Consider the following 26,162-nt stretch of genomic DNA (forward strand, 5'->3'; position numbering starts at 1 on the left):
TAATAATTTTGTAACTCATAAATTAATTTCTATTCTGCAAGTAATGTGTCGCTTGCGTGCTTGCAGTTGGGTCATATGCACTGTTAACAACAACAACAACAAATCGCTCTTGTGATGTGTCTGCAACCAACTTTGTGTAGTCTTTATCACTGACACTCCTAATTGCAGAATAATATTAATTAATGCATTGATTGTGTCAAATTGCCGAGTTACTACACAACTACATTCAGTGTTATATACATACGTATAAAAAAAATATATATCTATATATATTTAAAAAAGAATTAGAAGAAGCAGTGGAAGCTGTGTGAAGACGTTGGTCAGGAATGTTCCAGGTTTTCATGAGAGATCTGTGAGCTTTTCTAATCGTTTTGCCAACATGAGTACCGAACTATACAAGAAAGAAAAGTCTCTGAAATCTAAGCACAGTGCTTCTTTACTTAGTAATAACTTGACCGTACAAGTGCTTCTGTCCGAAAGTTCTGTTCGTTATGGAATCGTACACAAAACTCTGGTTGACATCGTGACAGCTTCTCTTGACGGCTCCATGGTAACGAGCAAGCAAATTTATTTCAAGGATCCATCGGTGCCAGGTAGCTCTATGCAGACTGTCATGCAGGTAAAAAAAAAAAAACCCTTGCACCCTTATTTATTTATTAACAAGTTGGAAAAGAAACGTAATAAAAAAAAAATGAATGGATGAATGAATGAATGAATGAATGTATGTATGTATGCATGTATGTATGTATGGGTGGATGTATTGTGTATGTATGCATGTATGTATGGGTGGATGTATTGTGTATGTATGTATGTATGTGTAAATGTATTTGTATGTATATACTGTATATGCTTGTGTGTGTGTGTACGTGCACGTGAGTGCATGTAGAGAATGTATGTTAAATGCATACCATTATAGATTGTAATATTATTTGTACACCTTTGTCAAGTTAAAAGAATTGTATGTAATATAAATTCCTTAAAAGTATTCCTATTTCGCGACCAGGATGACAGGGGAATTTGCATTTATATTTAGAATTTGGTACCTCTTTGATATATTCTCAGTCACTTTGCATTCTACTTGGTTTTATTAGCGTTTGTCATTTCTCATCCAACTCCAGTTCACACTCATTCATTACGCAATGAAGCCTTAGTTTATCATATAATATATATGTGTGTGTGTGTGTGTGTGCTTTTGAATATTACAACCAAGAATTATTTATTTTAGACTATCTACTAGCTAACACAATATCGATCCATGGCTCCAATTATGGAAACATTCCCCCCCTCCTCCCCACCTCGCACCGTTTTTACCAAAATTCTTTTGTTTATAATTCTTTGTTATAATAAATGCCACTTAGAAAAGATACCTATTTTATGTTCAGTAGAATATCGTATACATTTAGATTGCTTTCTAATGTCGAAACACCCTCTCTATCTCCTGTAACAGCGATCAGTAATTTTATATACTAGAATGAATACATTTGATATATAAGAAAAGTCTTTCTTTCCTAAAATTTATCGTCTAGTTAGTTACATTTTCAGGATTTACAATCTACTAGCAGGATTTAAAATCACGAGACAGCTATAGAAAGCAGTGGTTCTAGGAAATGTCTTTTCAACTTGTCTCGTTCGATACTTTAACTATTGCTATGGAATTTTTATCGGAAAAATATTTGTTCGACTTTCATTCAATCGTTCCGCTTTTGGTCATACTTTTGCTACTATCACATTTTCCCTGTAGAGCGATTTTTTGCCTCTAATTTCACTCTTTTACTCCGCTTACATCAACCTCAACTTTCAGTCATGCTCTTCGTAGTTGAGTGTGACTACAATCAGATTTTTACTATTTTACTTTTTACATATGCTCCGTTCTCTTTGTGCTGCCTGTCTTTATATATATATATTGGTAGTCTCTTTCACTTTGTCCAAAATTTGTTTGGATAATGTTCGAACCATTATTTTAGAGAGAATTAGTTCTTGTGTTGATTAATCGATTAGAATTTTCAAATTTCTATAATTATCAAATCAAATTACTTGTTAATAATGTTAAACAGATGTGGTCGTGTTCTGAATGAGTTTTCGAATTTTGGACTTTATTTAATTTTATTTTCGCCTGTAAATTAACTGACATCGTCATTTCTTGGAAACGATTCTTTAAGCTCTTGTAAGGTGGGGGATTGTTAGTAATATATCACACATCATTTAAAATTGTTTCATGGAGAGAAACCGTTTCATAGACATGAACTACAATGGAAATTTTAATAAAATTAGATATCTTTAGTGATATTTACAGACATGAATATGTATGTATGTATTATGTGTATGCATGTATGTAGGTATACATGCAATCATGTATGCATGTGTATGTATATGCTTATATATGCAGTTGTGTGCGTGTATTAATATATATTTGCCTAAATTTCTTGAACGTTATCGATTTGGTTTTTTTAATTTTTTAATTTAATTTTTAAAATATTAACCCAAATGAAAAAAATTTTAACTAGTAATAATATACCAGATGCTTAATTATAAGGTATTTAGTTGATTCGTTTTATGGATAATTAGTTACTTTTGGTTACCTAAAACTTTTATATATATAGAATTGTATGAAATAAGTTCAACCTATGAACTTAAAGCACCTGACTCTCTAACTTACCATAAATTATGCAATATATAAATTGTGCAATGTTCAGGTAATATCAGATTTTAAAGAAGATATTTCTGAATACATTTTTTGTGACACCTTTGAGAGAGAAGCTGTTGCACATTCTCTATCAATTGGTAATATTTATAAAGTTGTTCTCTCGTCGCCGTCATTAATCGGTTTCTCAGTACACTTAGACTAACACGTTCAACACCGATGTTCTTAGTCTTACCACCAGCTACCACTATTTTATATATGTATATATATGCTAGTTCAGATTGGAGCTTGGTGCAACCTAGCTTGCCAGTCCTCAGTCAACCGTCCAACCCATGCCAGAATGTAAAGCGGACGTTAAACGATGATGATATATATCAAAACAAACATTTTTAAAATGCTGACATAGAATTAGACTTGTGTTGTTGTTAAACCCCAGGTCAGCTCTGATCAAGTAGCCTTTTGATTAAAGATGTAGTGTTAACAAGTCTACTTTTTTTCCCCCCTCCAAGCTAGTATTTGTCTTAGCTTCTAGTTCTTCATTATTATCAAGTATGTCTTTCTTTCTTTAACAAGGTTGGGTATGATATCTAAGAAATATGTTGTTGCTATTTCAGGCAGTTTGAAGGAATTTTACAACTAAATACAAATTCTTGGTGACAGCTATTCAACCATAAAGAGTAGGGGATAAAGCTATTTTTAACTATAGAAGCAAAATGGTTAAATAGATATAAATAACGGACAATCATAGATTTTGGTTTAAGATCCACTGAGATATGTTGCACCTGGGAAAACTAAATTCTATGTATTTCACGTGATCTTACTATCAGGAATTGGTACCACATCACGTGGGCAGTTCATTCACTGATGACTGCTGTTATATTTATTGGAGATTGTTATTTCATTTGCTAAATATTGTGAAGCCATGGCCCACTAATGGACCCACAAGAGTCCACTGGAGGATTCACTGAAAACATTTACCTGTGTTTTATGTTCCGTTTGCTTGGCCCAGGTGAAAAAAGTATGATATCATCATCATCATCATCATCATCATTTAGCGTCCGCTTTCCATGCTAGCATGGGTTGGACGGTTCAACTGGGGTCTGTGAAGCCAGAAGGCTGCATCAGGCTCCAGTCTGATCTGGCAGTGTTTCTACAACTGGATGCCCTTCCTAACGCCAACCACTCTGTGAGTGTAGTGGGTGCTTTTTACGTGCCACCCACACAGGTGCCAGACGGAGCTGGCAAACGGCCACGAACGAATGGTGCTTTTTACGTGCCACCGGCACGGAGGCCAGTCAATTTCCAGCTGCAATTTCCATTGATGTTGATCGACTTCGATTTTGGTTCTGCTTTCTGATATCTGATTTGATTTGGTTTGATTTTGATTTTGATATATCAACATGATTAACCCTTTCGTTACCAGCCCGGCTGAAACCACCTCTGGCTCTGAGTACAAATGTCTTGTTTTCATAAGTTTTGAATTAAAATCTTCCACTAAACCTTAGTCACAATTTATGTTCCTAACACTAGCTTAATGACAACTAAGTTATTTTACGAAATTCTAGGTTATATTTAAAATTAATTGAAAGAAACACAGAGCATCTCAACAGAAATATGGTAACAAAAGGATTAACAAATGATTAATTTAACCCTTTTATTACCAACCCAGTTGAAACCGGCTCTGGCTCTGTAGTACAAATGTCTTGTTTTCATAAGTTTTGAATTAAAATCTTCCACCAAACCTTAGTCACAATTTATGTTCCTAATACTAGCTTAATAATTACTAAGTTATTTTACTAAATTCTTTGTTACATTTAAAATTAATTGAAAGAAACACAGAACATCTCAAAATAAATATGGTAACAAAAGGGTTAACAAATGATTAATTTAACCCTGAAACCGGCTCTGGCTCTGTAGTACAAATGTCTTGTTTTCATGAGTTTTGAATTAAAATCTTCCACCAAACCTTAGTAGCAATTTATGTTCCTAACACTAGCTGAATGATAACTAAGTTATTTTACTAAATTCTTTGTTGTATTTAAAATTAATTGAAAGAAACACAGAGCATCTCAAAATAAATACAGTAACGAAAGGGTTAAAGGTAAAAATTGTGCTGGTAATCTTTGTGTTTGTTGATTGTATTACAGTCTACATCTTTTGATTGACACCTGTATACGTAGCACTGTAATTGGATCACTAAAATCAACCTGTTCTATACTTAATATGCAATGATGCTTCTTTAGTACATCAATATGCCACCTTGCCTTCCTGCTGAATAATATGGAGTCTGCTTTGTTGCACTCTTTATATTATGGCTCTTCCAAATGTCATGTGTGTTAGTCTTTAGGGCTGCCCTTCTTAAGGTTTTGTGTCGTTTAGCACCAGGTCATCTATAACTGACCAGACTTAGGATCACACGCAGCTTGGATCATGCCTTCATTTTCAGAAACATTGTATCTTGGACAAACCTATTCTGTGTATCCTTCCAATTTGTTAGGATGTCATCATCATCGTTTAACGTCTGCTTTCCATGCTAGCATGGGTTGGGCGATTTGACTGAGGTCTGGCGAACCAGAAGGCTGCACCAGGCTCCAATCTGATCTGGCAGAGTTTCTGCTGCTGGATGCCCTTCCTAATGTCAACCACTCTGAGAGTGTAGTGGATGCTTTTCACGTGCCACTGGCATGAGGGCCAGTCAGGCAGTACTGGCAACAGCCATGCTCAAGTGGTACTTTTTATGTAAAAAAAACACCGTTTTTGTGCCACATAAAAAGTACCACTGCCAGTGCCTCGTAAAAAGCACCTGTGACAATGTCACATATAAGGCACTGGTGCTGGTGCCATGTAAAAAGCAGCCAGTACGCTCTATAAAGTGGTTGGCATTAGGAAGGGCATCCAGCTATAGAAACCATGCCAAAACAGTCAATTGGATCCTGGTGCAGGTCTCCAGCTGATCACCTCCTGTCAGACTGCCCAACCCATGCCAGCATGGAAAATGAACGTTATATAATGATGATAATGATAATTGGCTGAACACAGTTTGTAAGAATACATTTTAACTCTTTAGCATTCAGATTACTTGGTCAAATGTAATACTTATTTATTCATACTGCTTTGAATTAATCATGCACGATATCATAGCATTGAGATTTCAATGATGTGATTGTTTGCTTTTAGAATGACATTGGAGGGTAAATGTGAGAGGCAGGATCTGGCCAATTTGAACATAAAGTAGGCCGAATATTTTGACCAGATATGGCCAGTTTAACCCTTTTGATACCAACTCGGCTGAAACCGGCTCTGGCTCTGAGTACAAATGTCTTGTTTTCATAAGTTTTGAATTAAAATCTTCCACCAAACCTTAGTCAAAATTCATGTTCCTAACACTAGCTTAATGTAGACTAAGCTATTTTACTAAATTCTTTGTTATATTTATGGTAACAAAAGGGTTAACAAATGATTAATTTAACCCTTTTGTTACCAACCTGGCTGAAACTGCCTCTGGCTCTGTAGTATAAATGTCTTGTTTTCATAAGTTCTGAATTAAAATCTTTTACCAAACCTTATTCACAATTTATGTTCCTGACACTAGCTGAATGATAACTAAGTTATTTTATTAAACTCTTTGTTATAGTTAAAGTAATTGAAAGAAACACTGAGCATCTCAAAATAAATACAGTAACGAAAGGGTTAAATGCTAAAGTGTCAAAGCCTGCTGTGCAATGTTAACTCAATGTGATGTTTCTGTTTTTTGTTTTCAGGCCAAATGGGTAACATTAGGTATCCAGAGAACTATTTTGGTGATTACTGCACAAAGAGGTATTCAGGTATGTCGTTTTGGATTTGTTATTTTATTATTTTACTTGTTTCAGTCATTTGACTGCGACCATGCTGGAGCACCGCCTTTAGTCGAGCAAATCGACCCCGGGACGTAAACACACCAGCATCGGTTGTCAAGCAATGCTAGGGGGACAAACACACACACACACACACACACACACATATATATATATATAATATATATATATATATATATATATATATATATATACAACAGGCTTCTTTCAGGTTCCGTCTACCAAATCCACTCACAAGGCATTGGTCGGCAAGTATAAGACACTTGCTCAAGGTGCCATGCAGTGGGACTGAACCCGGAACCATGTGGTTGGTTAGCAAGCTACTTACCACCCAGCCACTCCTGTTATGAATGTGTTTTTTTTTTAATGTCAACCACGCAAATATGATCTTACCTAGAACTGTTGGAATAAAGATTTTAGTGGGTTGTTGGGTCACTGCTCTGAAAATGTTTACCTCTGTCTATTCCTCTGCAAGCTGAACTGCAAAGCTGTTTTTTTTATGGTGAAATCATAACTGCAAACTAGCAAAACACTTTTCAGTTGTAAAGTTGGCTAGGTGGACTGGACCATTTGAAAGTTAAATGTCTTGGCCAAGTATCTAGTGTCACAACATTAGCTACCAATATATCAAATGGTTATTCTTTTACTCCTTTACTTGTTTCAGTCATTTGACTGTGGCAGTGCTGGAGCACCGCCTTTAGTCGAGTAAATTGACCCACGGGACTTATTCTTTGTAAGCCTAGTACTTATTCTATCGGTCTCTTTTGCCGAACCGCCAAGTTATGGGGATGTAAACACACCAGCATCGGTTGTCAAGCGATGTTGGGGGGAAACAAACACAGACACACAAACATATGCACACACACACACATATATATATATGTATATATATATATATATGTATATATATATATATATATATATATATATATACGGTGGGCTTGTTTCATTTTCCGTCTACTAAATCCACTCACAAGGCTTTGGTCGGCCTGAGGCTATAGTCGAAGACACTTGCCCAAGGTGCCACGCAGTAGGACTGAACCCGGAACCATGTGGTTCGTAAGCAAGCTACTTACCACACAGTCACTCCTATGCCTTATATATATATGGAATATATATCAACTCAGATCAGCTGGAAATTATTGCACAAAAATTACTCATAATATCAGGCAAGCAATTACAAAATGAAAACCATAACTTCTGGTTTCATTTTTTGTTGTAAGAGGAACAATGTGCCATGCTTGCATTGACTGCACAATCTATCTTGCAGTGCAGGAGTATTATGCTTTGCAGACAATGCCTGAGTAATATAGGAGCTCTGTGCCTTGCTTGCAAATGTGAAGCAATTTGTGTTGCTTGCAATACATAGGTAATACATTGCTTGAAATGTGTAAGCAATGTGCCTTGCTTGTTGCATTTTGAGCAGTGTCCTAGCAATGTCTGGGCAATGTGCCTTTTATGTTTAATGTGTGGGGATGTGGTCTTGAAGCAACAATTTTTATTTTTTAATGTTGTGCCTTAATTAATTTGCCAGTATATCCTATTCTTGTCAAACTGTCCAACCCATGCCAGCATGGAAGACAGGCATTAGTAATGATGATGATGATGCTGTTGTAGTGGTGGTGGTGGTAGTAGTAGTAGTAGTAGTAGTAGTAGTAGTAGTATCCTGAAATACTTGATTCCCACTCGGCCAATTTCTGTGTATCTTCAAGTGCTTTTTGTGTTTCTTTTGGTATTTGTGTTTTTTTTTGTCTCAATAGTTGTTTTTTTTTATTCTTTTACTTGCTTCAGTCATTTGACTGTGGTCATGCTGGAGCACCACCTTTAGTCAAACAAATCGCCCCCAGGACTTACTCTTTGTAAGCCTAGTACTTATTCTATAGGTCTCTTTTGCCGAACCATTAAATTATGAGGATGTAAATACACCAACATCGGTTGTAGGGGTGGGGAGACAAACACAGACACATACACAAATACACTCCCCACCCCTACACATATATATATATACATACGACGGGCTTCTTTCAGTTTCCATCCACCAAATCTACTCACAAGGCTTTGGTCAGCCTGAGGCTATAGTAGAAGATACTTGCCCAAGGTGTCACACAGTGGGACTGAACCCAGAACCATGTGGTTGGGAAGGAAGCTGTTTACCACACAGCCATGCTGCATCTATTAGTAGATATCGATTTATTTGACGAAAGAGTTGGCAGTCCAATTCCTTATTTACTACATTATGGATTCTCCAGTACAACAGTAGCCATTATTGGCAATGTGGAATTTATGTAAACGTCTAGTAATGTTCAGAAATTTATTTTTAAATCTTTGTTTTTCTCTTCCAGTTCTTTGAACCTGATGGAACTTTATTGTTTTGGCATAACTTAACTGCAGATGAAAGTGAATGTAAGTTACGTTTCTTTTATTAATGAAACAATGTCAAAAAAGAAAAAAAAGGGACAAATAGAAATTATATTCTTAAGTATTTAAAATTGATCTGTATGTTCTAAGGAAGTAATAAAATTGGCACAAAATGTAATAAAATTGAATATTCTTTTGGGCGACATGGAATTGGGGTGCTGATGTTTTGTGACATAGTGAAAAGAAAGTGATAGGTTGTGGCTTGGCATTAGGAAGGGTATCCTGAAGTAAAAACCATACCAGAACAGACAAGGAAGCTTTGTGCAGTCCTTTGGCTTGCCAGCTTCTGTCAAACTACTCAAACACATGCCAGCATGGAAAACAGACAATAACTGTTGATGATGATGATGATGATGATAATGATAGTGATGATGATGATGATGATGATGGCGATGATGATGATGATGATGATGATGATATTGAACTTTTTCTTTGTGAATTAATTGTCAGAATATTTAAATTTGTAAGCATCTTTTAAAACTAGAGATAGCATTACTTGCTTTAGGGATGTCACAAATAAATTATTAGATCAAATATCATGAAAGGGATCTATGTTAACCCCAGCAAGTCGAAGAGTATGCGGGGAAAGGTTAACCTTGAGAAGAATAAGGAAAGTACTTTTGTCATTTCACCATGAAATTGTGAAAATATTAAAGAAAAAGCTTCTTCCCTATGAATCTGGTACCTTAATAAGTGAGATAAAGACAACTTTGTGGAATGGAAAAAACAACTGCCTCCTACTATCCTCAATAACAATGGAAATAGTGGCAAGTAAACAACTGCCATCTGGTATACAGGGTGTCCCAGAAAGATTTACCCATTGATATTTCTTAATTATTGAAAACGAAATTAAGGTAGGATAATGAAATTTGGGACACATATTCTAATGTAAATTATCAATCCATTGCAGTAATTACATTTCAAAATGACCACCTTTCAGCTTGATCATAGCCTGCAAACGAGTGGTCACTGAGATGCATGAGCGCCGTACCACCTCTTCATCCAACTTGACCCATGAAGACAGAAGGGCTTTCTTCAGATCTGACACATTTGAATAGGAGTGAGCAGAAACATTAGTCTCTAAGATGGACCAGATAGAAAAGTCCATGAGATTGATGTCTGGACTTGAGGAAGGCCCACTTAAAAAACACCCATACTAGAGCCACGTAAAAAGCACCCAGTGCACTCTGTAAAGTGATTGGTATTAGGAAGGACATCCAGCCATAGAAACCATATCAAAACAGACAAATGGATTCTGGTGCAGCCTGCAGCTGGTCAGCTCCTGTCGAAAAGGTCCAACCCATGCCTGCATGGAAAACGGATGTTAAATGATGGTGATGAACATCAGTCACTTGGCTGTGAGCATTATTTTTCAGATTGCTACACTGAAGATAATAGAATACGGTGTCCTAAAACAATACAATATGGTAAAGCAGAATAGAATGACTGCCAAAAAGTGATATCTAAAAATTGCTACTGCTGTATCTCATACAATTCTCCATAAAAAAAAAAAAAAATTACATCTCTAATCTTTTAATTTCTAGGTACAAGCATGTACATGAGAGGTATTGCTGCTGTTGGCTCAAATTTTGTATGTGTAGGTAAGTTGTCTCAGTTGTATCTTTCTGTCCCTGCTTCTAAACACCCTCAAAGGGGATTTTATTACTTCTCTTGTCTCCAAGACCCATTGCTGTAAATCTAATTAGTTTTTCCTTGTTCTCCTTCAAAATATCCAACTTTAATCATTCAAATGGAGCTTTAATCATAGTAACTTCTTCCTTTAATACTCTTATTTATATATATATATATATGATAGATCGTTAGCTACTACACACATTTTCTTTCTCTCCTTGTTTTTTTCTGTGTATCTTTCTGTAGAAGAGCGTAGGCTCGAAACGTAAAAGACTTTTTCTATTCCTGAGCGTTATACTAATACATCTGTTTGTTTGTACACCACCTGCCTTTGTCTTTTGTTTATTTTCGTAAACTTTCCCTTTATATATATATATATATATATATATATATATGTGATGATGGACTCTCTCGTCATTAGACAATATATGAGGGTTCGACAATTTCTTACTGAACAACCACACAGATAATTTGTTTATAGTGATCAAATGTCTGTGTAGACATAAGCTCACTTGCTCCATCAGATCAACATTACCTGAACAGGTGCCACATGTCAATAATTATTACTCAAACATTTTCTCGCACCGTCTCTGATGAAGAGATATATAGAATATCCCAGAAACAGCTGTAAGACCTTTTCTTTATAAATGTTCTGAAAACTATTCACAGCCTTGGATTTTTTATCTCATTCTGTCAATTTATATTTATATATATATATATATATCAGTTTGTATGCTGTACTTATAGATAGTACATACTAATATATACAAGCTAGTAGGCTAGACCTGCTAACTTAGTAGCTAAACTTCCTGCTGTCTTTAAAAGTAGGTTCCTAGCAAATTTTAATTTAATAAAGATAGACTTGAAGAATGCTAAGAAATGTGTTCAATGTAGAGTGATGTACCTCACATTTTATATATTCCAGACATGACAAAGATATAACATGTTTGGTTGTATTGAGCTTACAAGCCATTCTGAGTTCCTCAGTGAACTGTCTCTATGGTACTGGACTAGAGATACTCAGTAAGAGCAGCATTACCAGGAGGCGCAATGGCCCAATGGTTAGGGCAGCGGACTCGTGGTTGGAGGATCGTGGTTTCGATTCCCAGACTGGGCGTTGTGTGTGTTTATTGAGCGAAAACACCTAAAGCTTCACGAGGCTCCGGCAGGGGGTGGTGGCGACCCCTGTTGTACTCATTTGCTCAAAATTTCAATCACTCTTTCTTCCTGATTCTTGTCCCCGACTTCCTACGCAACCGCTGAGCCTGGATGCGCATTCATCCATCCGTCGATGCTCTCGGTGTCTGTGGTTGACCTGCTTTCTTCTCTGCGGGTCTTACGAATAGCAAAGGACCACGTTTCGGACTTCTCCCAAGAGGACGAAGACCGCTACGCTCAACAACAACAATAGCAGCATTACCAATAACTGTGTTCTGTATGTTTTAAAGAAAAATAACTTGTTTTCAATCATAACCGGTTCAAATTTGTTTTTCATAGGTTCACATACAGGAGAAATTCTGTACTTCAAAGTTCCTCTGAAGGGAAAGACAATCACTTATTCAGGAAAAATATCAGGTATGTATTCATTGAAACTATTGGATGCCATGTTTGAGTTGATAAAAAAGTGCCAGGCTTGTGCTTACTGATTAACCTTCTTCAAAACTAACCATTGAAGTAAGTAAGTTTGTTCTGTGTCTTGTAACCCCATACAAGTTGGGTGTATTGGAAGATGTTACATTTTAACTTCGCATGCAACTGTTTTAAAAAGCAAATATTTATCATTTCTTTCGTAAATCAGAGATTTGTAGAATTAGTACAACAGTAAATTGAAAACCAAATTGCTGAATAGTGGAGTAAGCATCACAGCTTAGTCACAATCATTTCATGTGATTGGTTGATTAACTGACTGATTGGCATTGGGCCATCATGATTCAACCTGTTAGACCCTTCTAATGAGGCTTATATAAAGACAAAATTTTGGCACTAACCTCAGAATGTCAAAGTTGTTGTGATGGTAATTCTGGATTCCAGTGCCGCTGGACTGACTCCTGTGCAGGTGGCATGTAAAAAACACCATTTGAGCGTGACTGTTGCCAGTACCGCCAGACTGGCCCTCGTGCTGGTGGCACATAAAAGCACCCACTACACTCTCGGAGTAGTTGGCATTAGGAAGGGCATCCAGCTGTAGAAACTCTGCCAGATTAGATTAGAGCCTGGCGCAGCCATCTGGTTCGCCAGTCCTCAGTCAAATCGTTCAACCCATGCTAGCATGGAAAGCGGACGTTAAATGATGATGATGATGATTCTCCAGTTGTGCAGAATGAAGGTACAGATTCACCCTGAATTTGCTCGGTATTTCTCCAACTGTGATGGCCTAATCACAGACCTATACAGGCCAGCTATGTTGTAGCCATCAGAGTTTGTCTCTCTTAGTGTGTATATATTGTTGTTTGCATTCTTCATCCAAAGACCAACACAGAAAATACCAGGTGCAGTAAATAAAGTTGTTTGTGAGTGTTGTTTGTCATTTATATTCAACCACCATAGACGAACACCTCACATGTGACAGTATTTTCCTTCAGCATGGTTTCTACAGCTGGATGCCCTTCCTAATGCCCACCAGTTACAGATTATACTGGGTGCTTTTTGGATGCATTTGTACACGTTGTTGGCACAGGTACCTTGTATGCGGCACCAGCATGGGTGCTTTTTTATGTTGCCCTGGCATAATATTTTGAAACATCTCAATAATCATCGATCTTAAATAAACCTTGTATACGTCTTTACTAAAATAATCTCATCTGTTTTCAGAACACAAGGCTGGCATTTGTTGTTTGACTGCAGCAGATAATCTTATGGCTAGTTGTGATATGGAGGGAAACATTTTCTTATGGAAGCTGTCGACTAATGATGTTTTTGTGCCTATGTTTAGAATCCCAGGTTACAGGTACGTAAATTATTGATTTCTATTAACTCGTTTCAAAGCTGATTTTCTAAGGTAAATACTAATATAACTGATTGAATCATCTTCCCAGTATATGATCCGTGGTATGATGTATTTTATTAATACTATCAATATGAAAGGACGAGTTGATAATCACAGGAGAATTTGTATTTGAAACTATGAGGTACTGGACAAGAGTGAAAAAAGACATCTACTCTAGGGTTTTACTGATTTAACCAGGTGTAAAATATTAGTTTCAAGTTTGGATGGAAGGTGTAATTTGCAGGGACTTTGGCTACTATACCCAACAAGTTAAGTAACCATGTGGAGATCCTCTTGTTGGATTTTATGTTGGTTCAGAGATAATTATTGTAAGGGACATATACAGTCTATGGGATTGTCTCCAAACATTGAAAATGACAGGTGAGTTCAACCCGAGAAGGATTTAAACTCAGAAGAAAAGGTGATTAAAGTAAATATTACTAACACCATTAACTTGGTGCTATGCTGTCTTGCTTCTTTCTGCTGCACTAAAATAGTGTGAAATATTTTGATCTCAGTTTAGAAGCAAAGAATACAGTAAATGAGCGAGTCAGGGGAGGTAAGGCTTGATGGACCACAATATGAATGTTATTTTCATTGATCTACTCATTACTAACTTTTGTTTGTTCCTTCTCGAGCCATGCCTGGCTCATAAGGGCCAGTTTCCCAGTTTTTTGGCGTATAGGTTCCCCACCTGGATGGGACGCTGGTCCATCGCAGGTGAGCTGCAAGATGCAGGACGAAAGAGTGAGAGAAAGTTGTGGCGAAAGAGTCAGCAGAAGTTTTGCCATTACCTTCTGCCAGAGCCGCATGGAGCTTAAGTGTTTCGCTCATAAACACACACATTGCCCGGTCTGAGATTCAAACCTGCAATCCTTCGACCGCGAGTCCGCTGCTCTAACCACTAGGCCATGTGCCTCCACATTGCTAACTTTTTGACTGCACCTCTGTATATGACCCTCACAAGCCATTCATCTGCACTTCCTTATCAGCCGTTAGATTACAGAAGATAAAACCCTGACAAAGATGCTCCCCAGGTTTACAAGTACTAAGTACAGCAGCTTATTCCTGGCTAAGTACTTCTCTTGTACTAGAAGAATGGCACCTGTGGTATCCCCACCTGGCACGAAGCTAAACTGCATTTCATCCAGGCTAATTCTTTTCTTAATCAGTTACACTATAACTCTTTTAGTAACTTTCATAACCTGGCCTTTCAGTTTGATGCTGATGTAATCTCCTCTCTTTAGTGTACGCTCTTTGCCTTTGTAGCAGTTTATGGTGATAGTACTATGCCAGTCAGATACAGTAGAATGTAGTAGTAACAAATAATTAAGCTTAGACAACACTCAGTCATTGGCAACAGTGATGTCTGCATATGCACCACAGTCAGGAGACAGACGAGCAAAAGGACCATTTTTCTATGATGCTGTCTTGCAGACTGCTACTTCTAACAGATAACATAATAATATAATAATGAAATTATTGTATACAGTGCTCAGGTGCACCACAACTTGTCAGAAAGTGCATATAAAGTACATGCAGTAATGTAGAAATGTACTTTATTGACTTTATTATCATGGCTGGTGACTTTATTGGCAACACCATGATGGCTAATCTGATGTACTTGGAGGCTATTGTTATGGTACACAGAATGAAGTGGGATCAAGGCTCTTGGAGTTTTGTGATGCAAAAGACTTGACCATTTGCAATATTAACTTAAGGAAAGTTAGATGGATATGCAAATTAGATAAATGTTTTACTCACCAGGAATATGGAGTTTGTCAGATGGCTGTTAAAACTTAAGTCTTTCACTGGCAAATGCTCTACATAGACTGTACATCCTCAACTGGGGTCTGTATAAATATTTGGTGGGGTCCACACAAGCATAATAGTAAATTGGGGTCATACTAATATTTTAAGGCTTCATGAAAAAATTTGGCTGTCATCATCATCATCGTTTAACGTCCGTTTTCCATGCTAGCATGGGTTGGACGGTTCGACCAGGGTCTGGAAAGCCAGGAGGCTGCACCAGGCTCCAGTCTGATCTGGCAGTGTTTCTACTGCTGGATGCCCTTCCTAATGCCAACCACTCCGTGAGTGTAGTGGGTGCTTTTTATGTGCCACCGGCACAGGTACTAGGGGAGGCTGGAAGCGACTATGATTGGTGCTTTTTACATACCATCGGCACAGAAGCCAGTCAAGGTGACGCTGGCATCGGCCATGTTGGGATGGTGCTTTTTACGTGCCACCGGCACAGGTATCGCAACTACAGTTTCCATTTGATTTTAATTTTGATGTTGATGTTGATGTACTTGACTCAATAGGTCTCCTCAAGCACAGCAGGTCACCTTATGATCCAAGGTAAGCACAGCAGGTCATTCTGCAATCCAAGGTACTTTGGATGGGCTGGGGCTGTGCAAATTGTGTTATATTCAATGGTTCTTAGAGAGCTGTCTTTAAATATTTGTCCTTGATAAAAATAAAGCCTCTTGTATTTTACTGTATTTCAGGAGTCCTTGTAGTACTATTGCAATATGGAATGAGTGCATAGTTGGCGGCTATGGCTCGGGGCACCTGAGGGTTTTCTGTGCCAAAACTGGAGCACTTGCTGCTGAAGTAGCTGCTCATACTCGCTGGATCAATGCTGTTGACATTGCACCAAAAACTGGCTTGGTGAGTTGCTACACCTGTAGTTTTTAAAAATCTCTTTATGCATATATTCCCATTGAATTCTTACACTGTTTTCTATTTTGGTTAATAATAATAATAATAATAATGAAATTATTGTATACAGTGCTCAGGTGCACCACAATTTGTCATAAGTGCGTATAAAGCATGTGCCTTAATGTACAAATGTCTGGAAAGTGAACAGTGTATGAGTCAGATACATGATTGCGTGTGTATGGAGGGGGAGAAAATCAGGTGGAGTGTTGGCGAATGTCAGGAAGTATGGAAGTTTTGAAAGATGCAGTGCTCCGACAACTAACAACTGATGCCAGCAGTTTGTTCCATGCTTCAGCAACTCTCAGCGTGAAAAAATGTTTCCGAAAATCATGGGAGCTGTGCTGTTTTCTGACTTTGTAAACATGTCCACGGGTGTTAGACAGGTGGAGTTTGAAAAGGTGCTCAGAGTTATTGTTGGTAAGATGGTTAATAATTTTATTTAACAGTATTTTTTAGAACTGCTACATATTTTTTGGTTTCTTTAGTATTAAGTGGATGGGAGACAAAAGTCTTCCTGGAAAAATGTTTATTAGTATTAGTCTATTGTAGGTGAACTTTAAAAATTCTATATGCATATTTCATGTTTGTTTTTTTTTCTATTTATTCCCTATTAGTAAGTTGAATTAAGTGTTCCACATGTAGACTCAAAAAACCAAAGTTCCTCTTATAGGCCTCTTCTTCTTCCCTACTTTTAATCCTTTCTCAGAGACAAAATTAATATATTTTTCTGAAGAAATTCATGATTTGATGCATAGATTAGCATTTAATTTTCATATTTCTTTGTCAAGCTAATAAAAAGATATCAATTTAATTAAGTCGAGTGATTTGATTTTGTAATTTATTATAAGTGTATTTACAGTTTTAAAGTACAAACATCACCATGAAATGTAAACAAGAGTACTTTCATTTTCTACTCACAGATTGATAGCTTCGTCATTGTTTAATGTCCACCTTCCATGCTGTCATGGGTAAGATGGTTTGACAAGAGCCAGCCAGGTAGAAGCCTGCACCAGACTTCTGCTTGTAACTGTTTATTTCAGACATAATCCAGGACTCAGCTGGAATGACATAAATAAGCTAGAAGTTACCAATTTCACTGTTAGTAAAAAATAAAGGTACAGGCATTCCATCAATTACAACGACGAGGGTTCCAGTTAATCCGATCAACAGAACAGCCTGCTTGTGAAATTAACATGCAAATGGCTGAGCGCTCCACAGACATGTGTACTCCTTAACGTAGTTCTTGGGGAGATTCAGCATGGCACAGAATGTGACGAGGCTGGCCGTTTGTATTACAAGTATAACCCATTTTCACCTGGTGAGTGGACTAGAGCTACAAGAAATAAGTGTCTTGCTCAAGGGTGCAATGCACCACCAGGAATTGAACTCTCAACCTTACGACCATTAGACAAATACCCCACTCACTAATCCATGTTCCTTCACATATTTCTCAGAATCTCCAAAAAGAGATGAAAATAGTTTCCATGGAGAGATTTAAAATATTTGTTTACATTTCATAGTGAAGGTTATAATTAAAAAATTGAAGGTAAGGTATACTGCTATGCAGAATTAACTAATTGATTTAGCATTGTTAGCTAATTAATTGATTGATAAATGAATTTAAATATGCATCTTCAGTTTAAATCTACTGTAGATATTTTGCAGTGTATTTGAGTGTATGCACCATTTCAATTACCTGTGGGAAGTACCATAAATCCTCAAGTAAAGTCTGCCCTTGAGTATAATACGCAGGGAATTTTTAGGGGGCTGTACTTCTGAAAAGCGTAAGCCTTCTGTATAATACGCACTTCTTCTCTAACTTGAAGACACACTTCCGCGCACGCGTAATACAATAATGGTGATGTTCTTAACTGTTATATGGGAATGTAAATATGTTTGCAAATTGTTTTTGTTACATGTTATTCTGTGTACTGAATACTTTTATTTTAATAAATGTTGCTTACTGCAAGTTATGGATGATTCTTTTATGACTTCATTGCTTTTAGACTTAGCTTAATGTATTTTCGCGCCAACATCACAAAATGTCTGAATAAACATTGCCGGACAGCAAATAGACACTCAGACATTGCTTAGAAAATATTTTTCACTTTTAACCTTGTATATAGTACGCACTAGGTATTTTAACCTTTAAATTTTGGGAAAAAAGGATTATACTCGAAGATTTATGGTACTTAGTAAATGTTCTGAGAGTCTTATTTGCAATAAGAGTTGTCAGAGCCAAAGGTAGCAATTGACATATGAGAGAGTTTCTCCAATAATGCTGTTTGGGTCTCTTGCACAGTTCTACAACTTATTGAACACTTACTGAAATTAACTCCAACGTAAGAACTATTATGCATCTGGTCTTGCAGTGTGCACTGAAGATGCAGAGGAATATGCTCAGCTTTGGCTAAATCATCATCATCATCATTTAGCGTCCGCTTTCCATGCTAGCATGGGTTGGACGGTTCAACTGGGGTCTGGGAAGCCAGAAGGCTGCACCAGGCCCAGTCTGATCTGGCAATGTTTCTACGGCTGGATGCCCTTCCTAATGCCAACCACTCCATGAGTGTAGTGGGTGCTTTTTACTTGCCACCGGCACAGGTGCCAGACGGGGCTGGCAAACGGCCACGGTCGGATGGTGCTTTTTACGTGCCACCTGCGCGGGGGCCAGGCGAGGCTCGCAACGGCCACGATCGGATGGTGCTTTTTACATGCCACCGGCACTGGTATCACAGCTACAATTCCCATTGATGTTGAATAAGTTTTAATAATATAAATATAATGTAATTATTGTATATAGTGCTCAGGTGCACCACAAAAAAATGATGAACAACCTTAATTGATTTTTGAACCTTATTGAGTTCTCATCAGAGGCGTCTACATCATTTTTGGTGAATGTGAATTGGACTTATTAAAAACTTACAATAAACTGATAAGAATCTATCTTTTATTTGTTTAATGCTATGAAATCAGATCTAATCCTTTCAGAACTCATTGGTGACTTATTTAGTTATTGCTGTTAAATTCATTTCATTAATTAGCTGACCATTTCTTTTTCAGGTATTATCTGCTGGAGAAGATTCATTTGTGAGGTTGTGGTATTTGAGTAAAGATCCATTCCCACAGGTAAATTCAATAACTTTATTTATTTTATATATTTTTTTTTAAAGTTTGGTAAAATTTTAAATATTATTTTAGAATTTTAATTGTGTAAAAAGGAATTTCAAATATTAGTTTCATAGTTTTAACTGTAGTATTCTCTTTTATTTCTATCTTGTAAACTAGGATGGTTAGAAAAACATATTCTTCCATTTGACCAGCCTAACATTAAAAAAGATTCATTCATTTTTCATTAATAGTTTTATCATTGTTTAAAGTAGCAAAATGGCAGAATCATTAGTATGCCAGGTAAAATGCTTAGCAGCATTTCGTCTGCATTTATGTTTTGAGTTCAAATTCCGCCGAGGTCAACTTTGTTTTTCATCTTTTCAGAGATGATAAAATAAATACCAATTTGGTTTGTCGGGCGACATGCCATGCTTGAGGAGACCTATTGAGTCAAGTGAAATCAAAATCAAAATCAAATCAAATCACAATCAAATGGAAATTGTAGTGTGGCCAATGCCAGTGCTGCCTGACTGGCTCCCATGCTGGTTGCACGCAATAAGCACCATTCATGCATGGGTCGTTGCCAGTGTTGCCTGACTGGTTTCCCGTGCCAGTGGCACGTAAAAAGCCCCATCCGAACATGGTTGATACCAGCCTCCTCACCCCGACTGGCTGCTGTGCTGGTGGCATGTAAAAAGCACCATCCAAGCATGGCTTATGCCAGTACCACCTGACTGGCTCCCATGACAGTGGCACGTAAAAGCACCCACACCCACTACACTCTCGGAGTGGTTGGTGTTAGGAAGGGCATCTAGCTGTAGAAACTCTGCCAGATCAGACTGGAGCCTGGTGCAGCCTCCTGGCTTGCCAGTCCCCAGTCAAACCATCCAACCCATGCCAACATGGAAAACAGGCATTAAACGATGATGATGATGAACACTGGGGTTGATGTAATCAACGAGCTCCCTGCCAAGAAGTTGCTGGCTTTGTGTCAAAATTTGAAATCAGTATTTATATTATCATCTAAGTAAAATCGCTGTCTTCCTCACATACAGTCTTGTCCATTCAGGTCCCAGTGCCACATAAAAAGCACCCCTGCCAGTGCTCTGCAAACACACCTGGACTGGTGGCATGTATAAAGCCCCCAAAACACTTATTTCTTTATTGCCCACAAGGGGCTAAACGTAGAGGGGACAAACAAGGACATTAAGTCGATTACATCGACCCCAGTGCGTAACTGGTACTTAAATTTAGGTGGCACGCAATACTACAGTTAAAAATACTTAAAAAAAAGGCGGCGAGCTAGCAGAATCGTTAGCACGTCGGGCGAAATGCTGAGCGGTATTTTGTCTGCCACTACGTTCTGAGTTCAAATTCCGCCGAGGTCGACTTTGCCTTTCATCTTTTCGGGGTCGATTAAATAAGTACTAGTTACGCACTGGGGTTGATATAATCGACTTAATCTATTTGTCTGTCATTGTTTGTCCTCTCTGTGTTTAGCCCCTTGTGAGTAGTAAAGAAATAGGTACTTAAATTTATCGACCCCAAAAGGATAACAAAGTCGACCATGGCAGAATTTGAACTCGATTCTGCCGGCTCACTGCCATTATAATGATGATGATAATAATAATAATAAAATCAACGATATTGATCTGATGGTATGAAGGAAAACAGTAAAGTTAATTTTTAAATTTATTTCAATAATTTCAGATTTCTGTTGCTGGAAGCCAGTACCATGTTGACAGTCAAATAGTTGGAAGTTGTTTCGTCCAAGATGAAGGGAAAGTCATAGCTTGTACAGCTTATGATAAAAACGAAATTCTGTTCCTAGTCTCTTCTTAGTCTTCATTGAGAATACCATATGAAGTTTAGTAATTTTTGTCAAATTTGATAACTGTTGGCAATTTCTTAGACTCACTAGGAAATGATCAATTCTTTTTTTTTTTTTGAACAGTTATGTATAATTTCAAAGAAGGTCAAAATTTGAACCAAACTATTAACTGTAATTTGTCATTATTTGGAGTAATTATTACACAATGTTATCATAGTTTGCTGGAAATAGTTCTTGCTAGATGTTATAACTCTTGACAATAGCAAATTAATGTCGAGTACGTAAACATCCCATATACAATGATTGCATTAACTCTGGGTTTCTTTATTTTTTTAGTTATTTGTTGTTTTTTGCTGCTGTTTTCCATGGTTTTTTTTTTTACAATTTTTTTTTTTAATTGTGGAAATTTATTTGGTGCACACATGACACAGCAAAATGAATGAGATTTCAGAAGATTTCAGAAAATATGAGCAAAAAACTAAGTTAAAATGTTTGAATTCATTACAGTTCATATGTTAGAAAAATATCTAAGATAATATTTTACTAGAGTTAATGAGTTAATTGATCGTTTTAAGATATTGAAACAAACCAAATTTTAAGTTTCAAGATAATCCATTTAAATCTCAATTTAATCTCCTCCGAGACGGGAGAGAAATTTGTTTGTAATTCTGTTTTTTACAATCTGATCTGTTGTTTCTAAATATTTGTTAATTGCATAATTCATTATAGAGTTCAGTGTTGAGTTTAATTACTATTCATGCTGATTAAAACAATTGAATACCATTGATGAAAACTTTAATCATCATCAGTTATACTGCTGCTTAGATTCTCTGGGGAGGGTTTTTGTTACATATCACGAAGAACTTAATCTCTTAGACTCAGTTTTGAAACAAAAAAAAAAAAACAGAAAAGAAAAGAAAATATATCCGTCCAACTTGTGTAACATGAATCTTTATTTTGATGTTATTTTTTTATTTCTTTTTCCGTCCATTGTATCTCCGACAGCTGATAGAAAGGACATCCTTCAACTTGTTTGTATTTACTTTTTGATAAAAAAAAATTCTTTCTTTTATTCTTTTTTACTGGTTTCAATCATAAGACTGCGACCATCCTGGGGGACTGCCTTTTAAGGGTTCTCAGTCGATCATATCAACCCCAGTACCCATTTCAGTCTGGTATTTGTTTCATTACCTTTTGATGTAAAGAGGTGCAGCTTGATGTAAAGAGATGCAACTTGATGCATCCTGAAGAGAACATGATTGTTTGTTTTTTTTTTAAATACTGTTCAGTTTGATCTCAATGTGTTTTTTTTTTTTTTTTTTTTGATGTAAAAATTATTTCAATATATTACTTTCATCCTGAAAAATTACTTTAAACTTTGTTGAATATCCGGGGAGCTTTGAATTTACATTGTTAAACAAATATAGACATGGTTTTCTTTGAAGTAGGTTTTTTTTTTCTTTTTTATGGTTAGGCTGGTTTTTCTAGATTTACCATAAAATTCTAACTGAATTATGGCACACAAATGATAGAGGAATTATCTTAATTTTTCAGCATTTGGATTTACTCTGTCAAATATGATGCCAATTTATTCACATTGTTTTCAATTGATCATCCATTATCTCATAGCTTTGAGATTTTGATGATGTGGTTGCATTTTTTTAGAATGATATTGTAGGGTAGGTGGGAGAGGCTGGATATGGCCAGTTTGGACGCTAAAGGGTTAGACAATCACCATCCACGTCATTACAGCATGTAGAAGTTTTATCCTAAAGTTTCAACACTCAACATATTCTGTCTTTTATAAAATATAACTTTGTAATGCTTCATCTTGCAATAACAGGCAGTTCTGAGTAATGGCTTGGATTAAAGTATCTCTTTGTATGTAGCTCCAAAAACAAGAAAAGCCCCAACAAATATACTCAGACAAGGAATAAACAAACTAGTGCTAAACACACAAAAAAAAATATAATAAAAAGCACTACAAGGCTGCATAATATTATTGAAAAATTGATTTAAATAAAGGAAGAGCAGATTAAAACTAAAAGATGGAGTATGAAGATGGTTTGTGAGGGACCAATTGGTAGTTATGGCTACAGATGTATTAACTGAAAAGTTTTTCCAGTTATGACTGTTTTCATTTCCTTTAAAATGTTATGGTTACAAGACTTTAAGATATTTTAATATCTTTCACAAAATATCATTGTTGGTTTTTCAGTTACTGTTGCTTATTGTTATTCATTTCATGTATACACCTTATGCAAACTTACGAGCCACAAATAACAAAATCTTATTTCTTTTGATATACATACCATATTGTTTTCTTTACAATTTTTTTTTTATGTGTGTGTGTGTTAAAATTTTTTATGAGTTACATTGAATAACTATATTTTGTAAGTGACTGTAAAAATTGTTCATATCTAAATGGATTTTTTTCTTCCTTAATTAGAAGTTATAAATAAATTAGATATTTACCTGCAAGTGCTTATTGATCCTATGTTTGTATTTCATATTCGGATTATAGAAATAACATCACTTCAATCACATATAGAACTACATCAAAAGAATGTTCCGGCAGAAAATTCAGTTGTAGTAGATGAATGTTTCAAGAATGAATATTTATCATTATCTTCCCTTTACTTCATTATTCTTCTATTTTATCAGTTTGGTACATTAACCAATTATGCTACTAGTACATGGTATCCATTTATTATTTCCCTATTTTCATAAATAACATGGATGTAGAAAATTGTCCATGAGAATGGTAGAAACACTTCAGAACTGGCTGATTGCTATTCGTCATTGTCATGGTTTAAATTATCAAGAATAAAACACTATCTGTTGAAAAATATAATTATTAAATCTCTTTTAAGAAATTCAAGTCAATAAACTAGAGCAGGGTACTTATAATATTTCTTTTACTTAAGGGAGCTAGCTGGCAGAATCATTGAGATGCTGGATAAAATGTTTAGTGGCACTTTGTCCATCTTCTTGTTCTAAGTTCAAATTCTGCTGGGGCTGACTTTGCCTTTCATCCTTTCGGAGTCGATAAAATAAGTACCAGTTGAATACTGGGGTTGATGTAATCGACTTAACCATCAAACTTGCTGGTCTTGTGCCAAAATGGGAAATCCATATTTCTTATACATACACAGTGACATTTTCCTGAACATATTTAAAACAAGACATACATATATATATATATAAATGTAATATGCGACAATTATTCGGTAGCCATGATAAAACTCCGAGTTTTGGATGCCGAAATTTGAACCCTGGAAACTCGGAATTTTATCATGGCTACCGAATAATTGTCACATATTACATTTACAGATAAATTCCTCTATTTACATAATATCGAGGTCTGTTTCATTCTTTTGTTGTCTTACCATTTTTATCAATATATATATACACACGTATGTCTAAGTATATCTCCTTAAAATTAATGCAAGTTTTAAATGGAATTCAAACTCTTCAAAAGTCATAAATTAAGCTTTTGTTGACAGTATATATTTTTTCAATATGATCTCTTATCAAGAAATACAATTATAGGTCTTCTTATCCTTATCTACCTGCACATTATTTCTATATCTCAAATCCTTAAAAGTGTCTATAATTATATGAATCAGCTAATCACATTGATTGAAGTCTAATGATGCAGGGAACCAAACATAGAGTAGCTGAAACTGAGGAAAAATTATTTGCATCATCCTGCATCACAGTAGTTCAAGGTAAATGTTCTTGAAGTATGAAAAATCTAGCTTTCACCATCCATGGAATCATTAAAGTCAAAGAAAGAAAGAAGGAAAATTTTTAATGACGTTGGATATTTCTTGGTGAAAATTCCATTCATAAGAGTACAGTTTAAAAATTGTTTCTTTTCTTTTAATTACACTTATGCAAATTTGCAGCTAATCCAAAATTCATCTAAAAAAATCAATTTGATGAATTTACTCAAACGTTTAATTTGCATGAATTTCGAGATTATATATATATATATATACTTTATTTAAAAGCAGCAGAAATGTAACAAAAGCTGTTACTTGGAGTTTCACGTTCCCGTTCGTCAGACAGTTTTGTTAAATATTTAACAAAACTGTCTGACGAACAGGAACGTGAAACTCCGAGTAACAGCTTTTGTTACATTTCTGCTGCTTTTAAATAAAGCATATTACTCTACCTCTGGTATTTGAGTACTCTTTTTTCCACCTTGTTTCATTCACATTTATGTGTTTACTCCAGTATATATATATATATATATATATAGTCTCATTCACATAGACATATATGAAAGATATCATAAGATAGAATAGAATAGAAATATTTTAATTTGCCAATATGGTAATTGGTTTTATGAAGATAAATCTTTTTTTCTTTTCAATCACCTATAGCATTCAGATTTCATTTTTTTTCATTTTTCCATCTTGCTTTATATTTCAAACGAGAAAAGCAGTGTGATCTGTTTGAAGCAATAATGTCATGTGCACATCTTTTTTGTTAGTTATCATTAAAAGTAAATTTCAAAAATGAAGAAAAGAAAAAAAAAAAAAACAAAAAAAAAACACACAAACAAAAAATTAATAAAAAAAAAAAACACTTAATGAAGACTATCCATTTGTTATATTAGAAAACTATATATATATGAATATACAAGAATATATTGTATAACAAACAGTATGAGCATTGTAAAACAAAAAAAAAAAGCTTAAAAATTATTGAGATGAATGTTTTTAGCATTCTAGTTATTGTTATGCATGGCTGTGGTTTTACGAGAGTAGGATAGAAGTTTTCATTCTGAAGGAACTCCGATTTGAAAATAATGAGAAATGACTGTTATTATAAAATAAATTACATGAATACTGACATAACTAAACAAACAACATTGTATTGATTCTATCGAATGATATTATTATTGTAGCTAACGAGCACCCCACCCCCAAGTAAAACTGCAAAAAAATACAA

General features: G+C 35.8%; 1 protein-coding gene across 1 annotated transcript; it reads left to right on the forward strand.

The window, feature by feature from the left end:
* The first annotated feature begins 62 nt into the window (after positions 1-62).
* LOC115232638 (WD repeat-containing protein 54) lies at positions 63-23,164 on the forward strand. The gene is made up of 9 exons (XM_029802634.2): positions 63-619; positions 6,403-6,468; positions 8,841-8,901; positions 10,461-10,517; positions 12,046-12,123; positions 13,360-13,495; positions 16,045-16,207; positions 19,322-19,387; positions 21,080-23,164. The coding sequence occupies exons 1-9, from the start codon at positions 380-382 to the stop codon at positions 21,209-21,211; spliced, it is 999 nt and encodes a 332-aa protein (XP_029658494.1). The 5' UTR covers positions 63-379; the 3' UTR covers positions 21,212-23,164.
* The last annotated feature ends 2,998 nt before the right edge of the window (positions 23,165-26,162 follow it).

This window comes from Octopus sinensis, linkage group LG2 (genome assembly GCF_006345805.1).
Source record: "Octopus sinensis linkage group LG2, ASM634580v1, whole genome shotgun sequence".
Classification (NCBI taxonomy): Eukaryota; Metazoa; Mollusca; class Cephalopoda; order Octopoda; family Octopodidae; genus Octopus; species Octopus sinensis.

Bases quoted from the DNA above. Each gene is read 5' to 3' on its own strand.
- LOC115232638 (XM_029802634.2), top strand. From the start codon at position 380: ATGAGTACCGAACTATACAAGAAAGAAAAGTCTCTGAAATCTAAGCAC. The intron at 8,902-10,460 runs GTAAGTTACGTT...TTTAATTTCTAG, and splicing joins AACTGCAGATGAAAGTGAAT to GTACAAGCATGTACATGAGA. The intron at 16,208-19,321 runs GTGAGTTGCTAC...TTTCTTTTTCAG, and splicing joins TTGCACCAAAAACTGGCTTG to GTATTATCTGCTGGAGAAGA.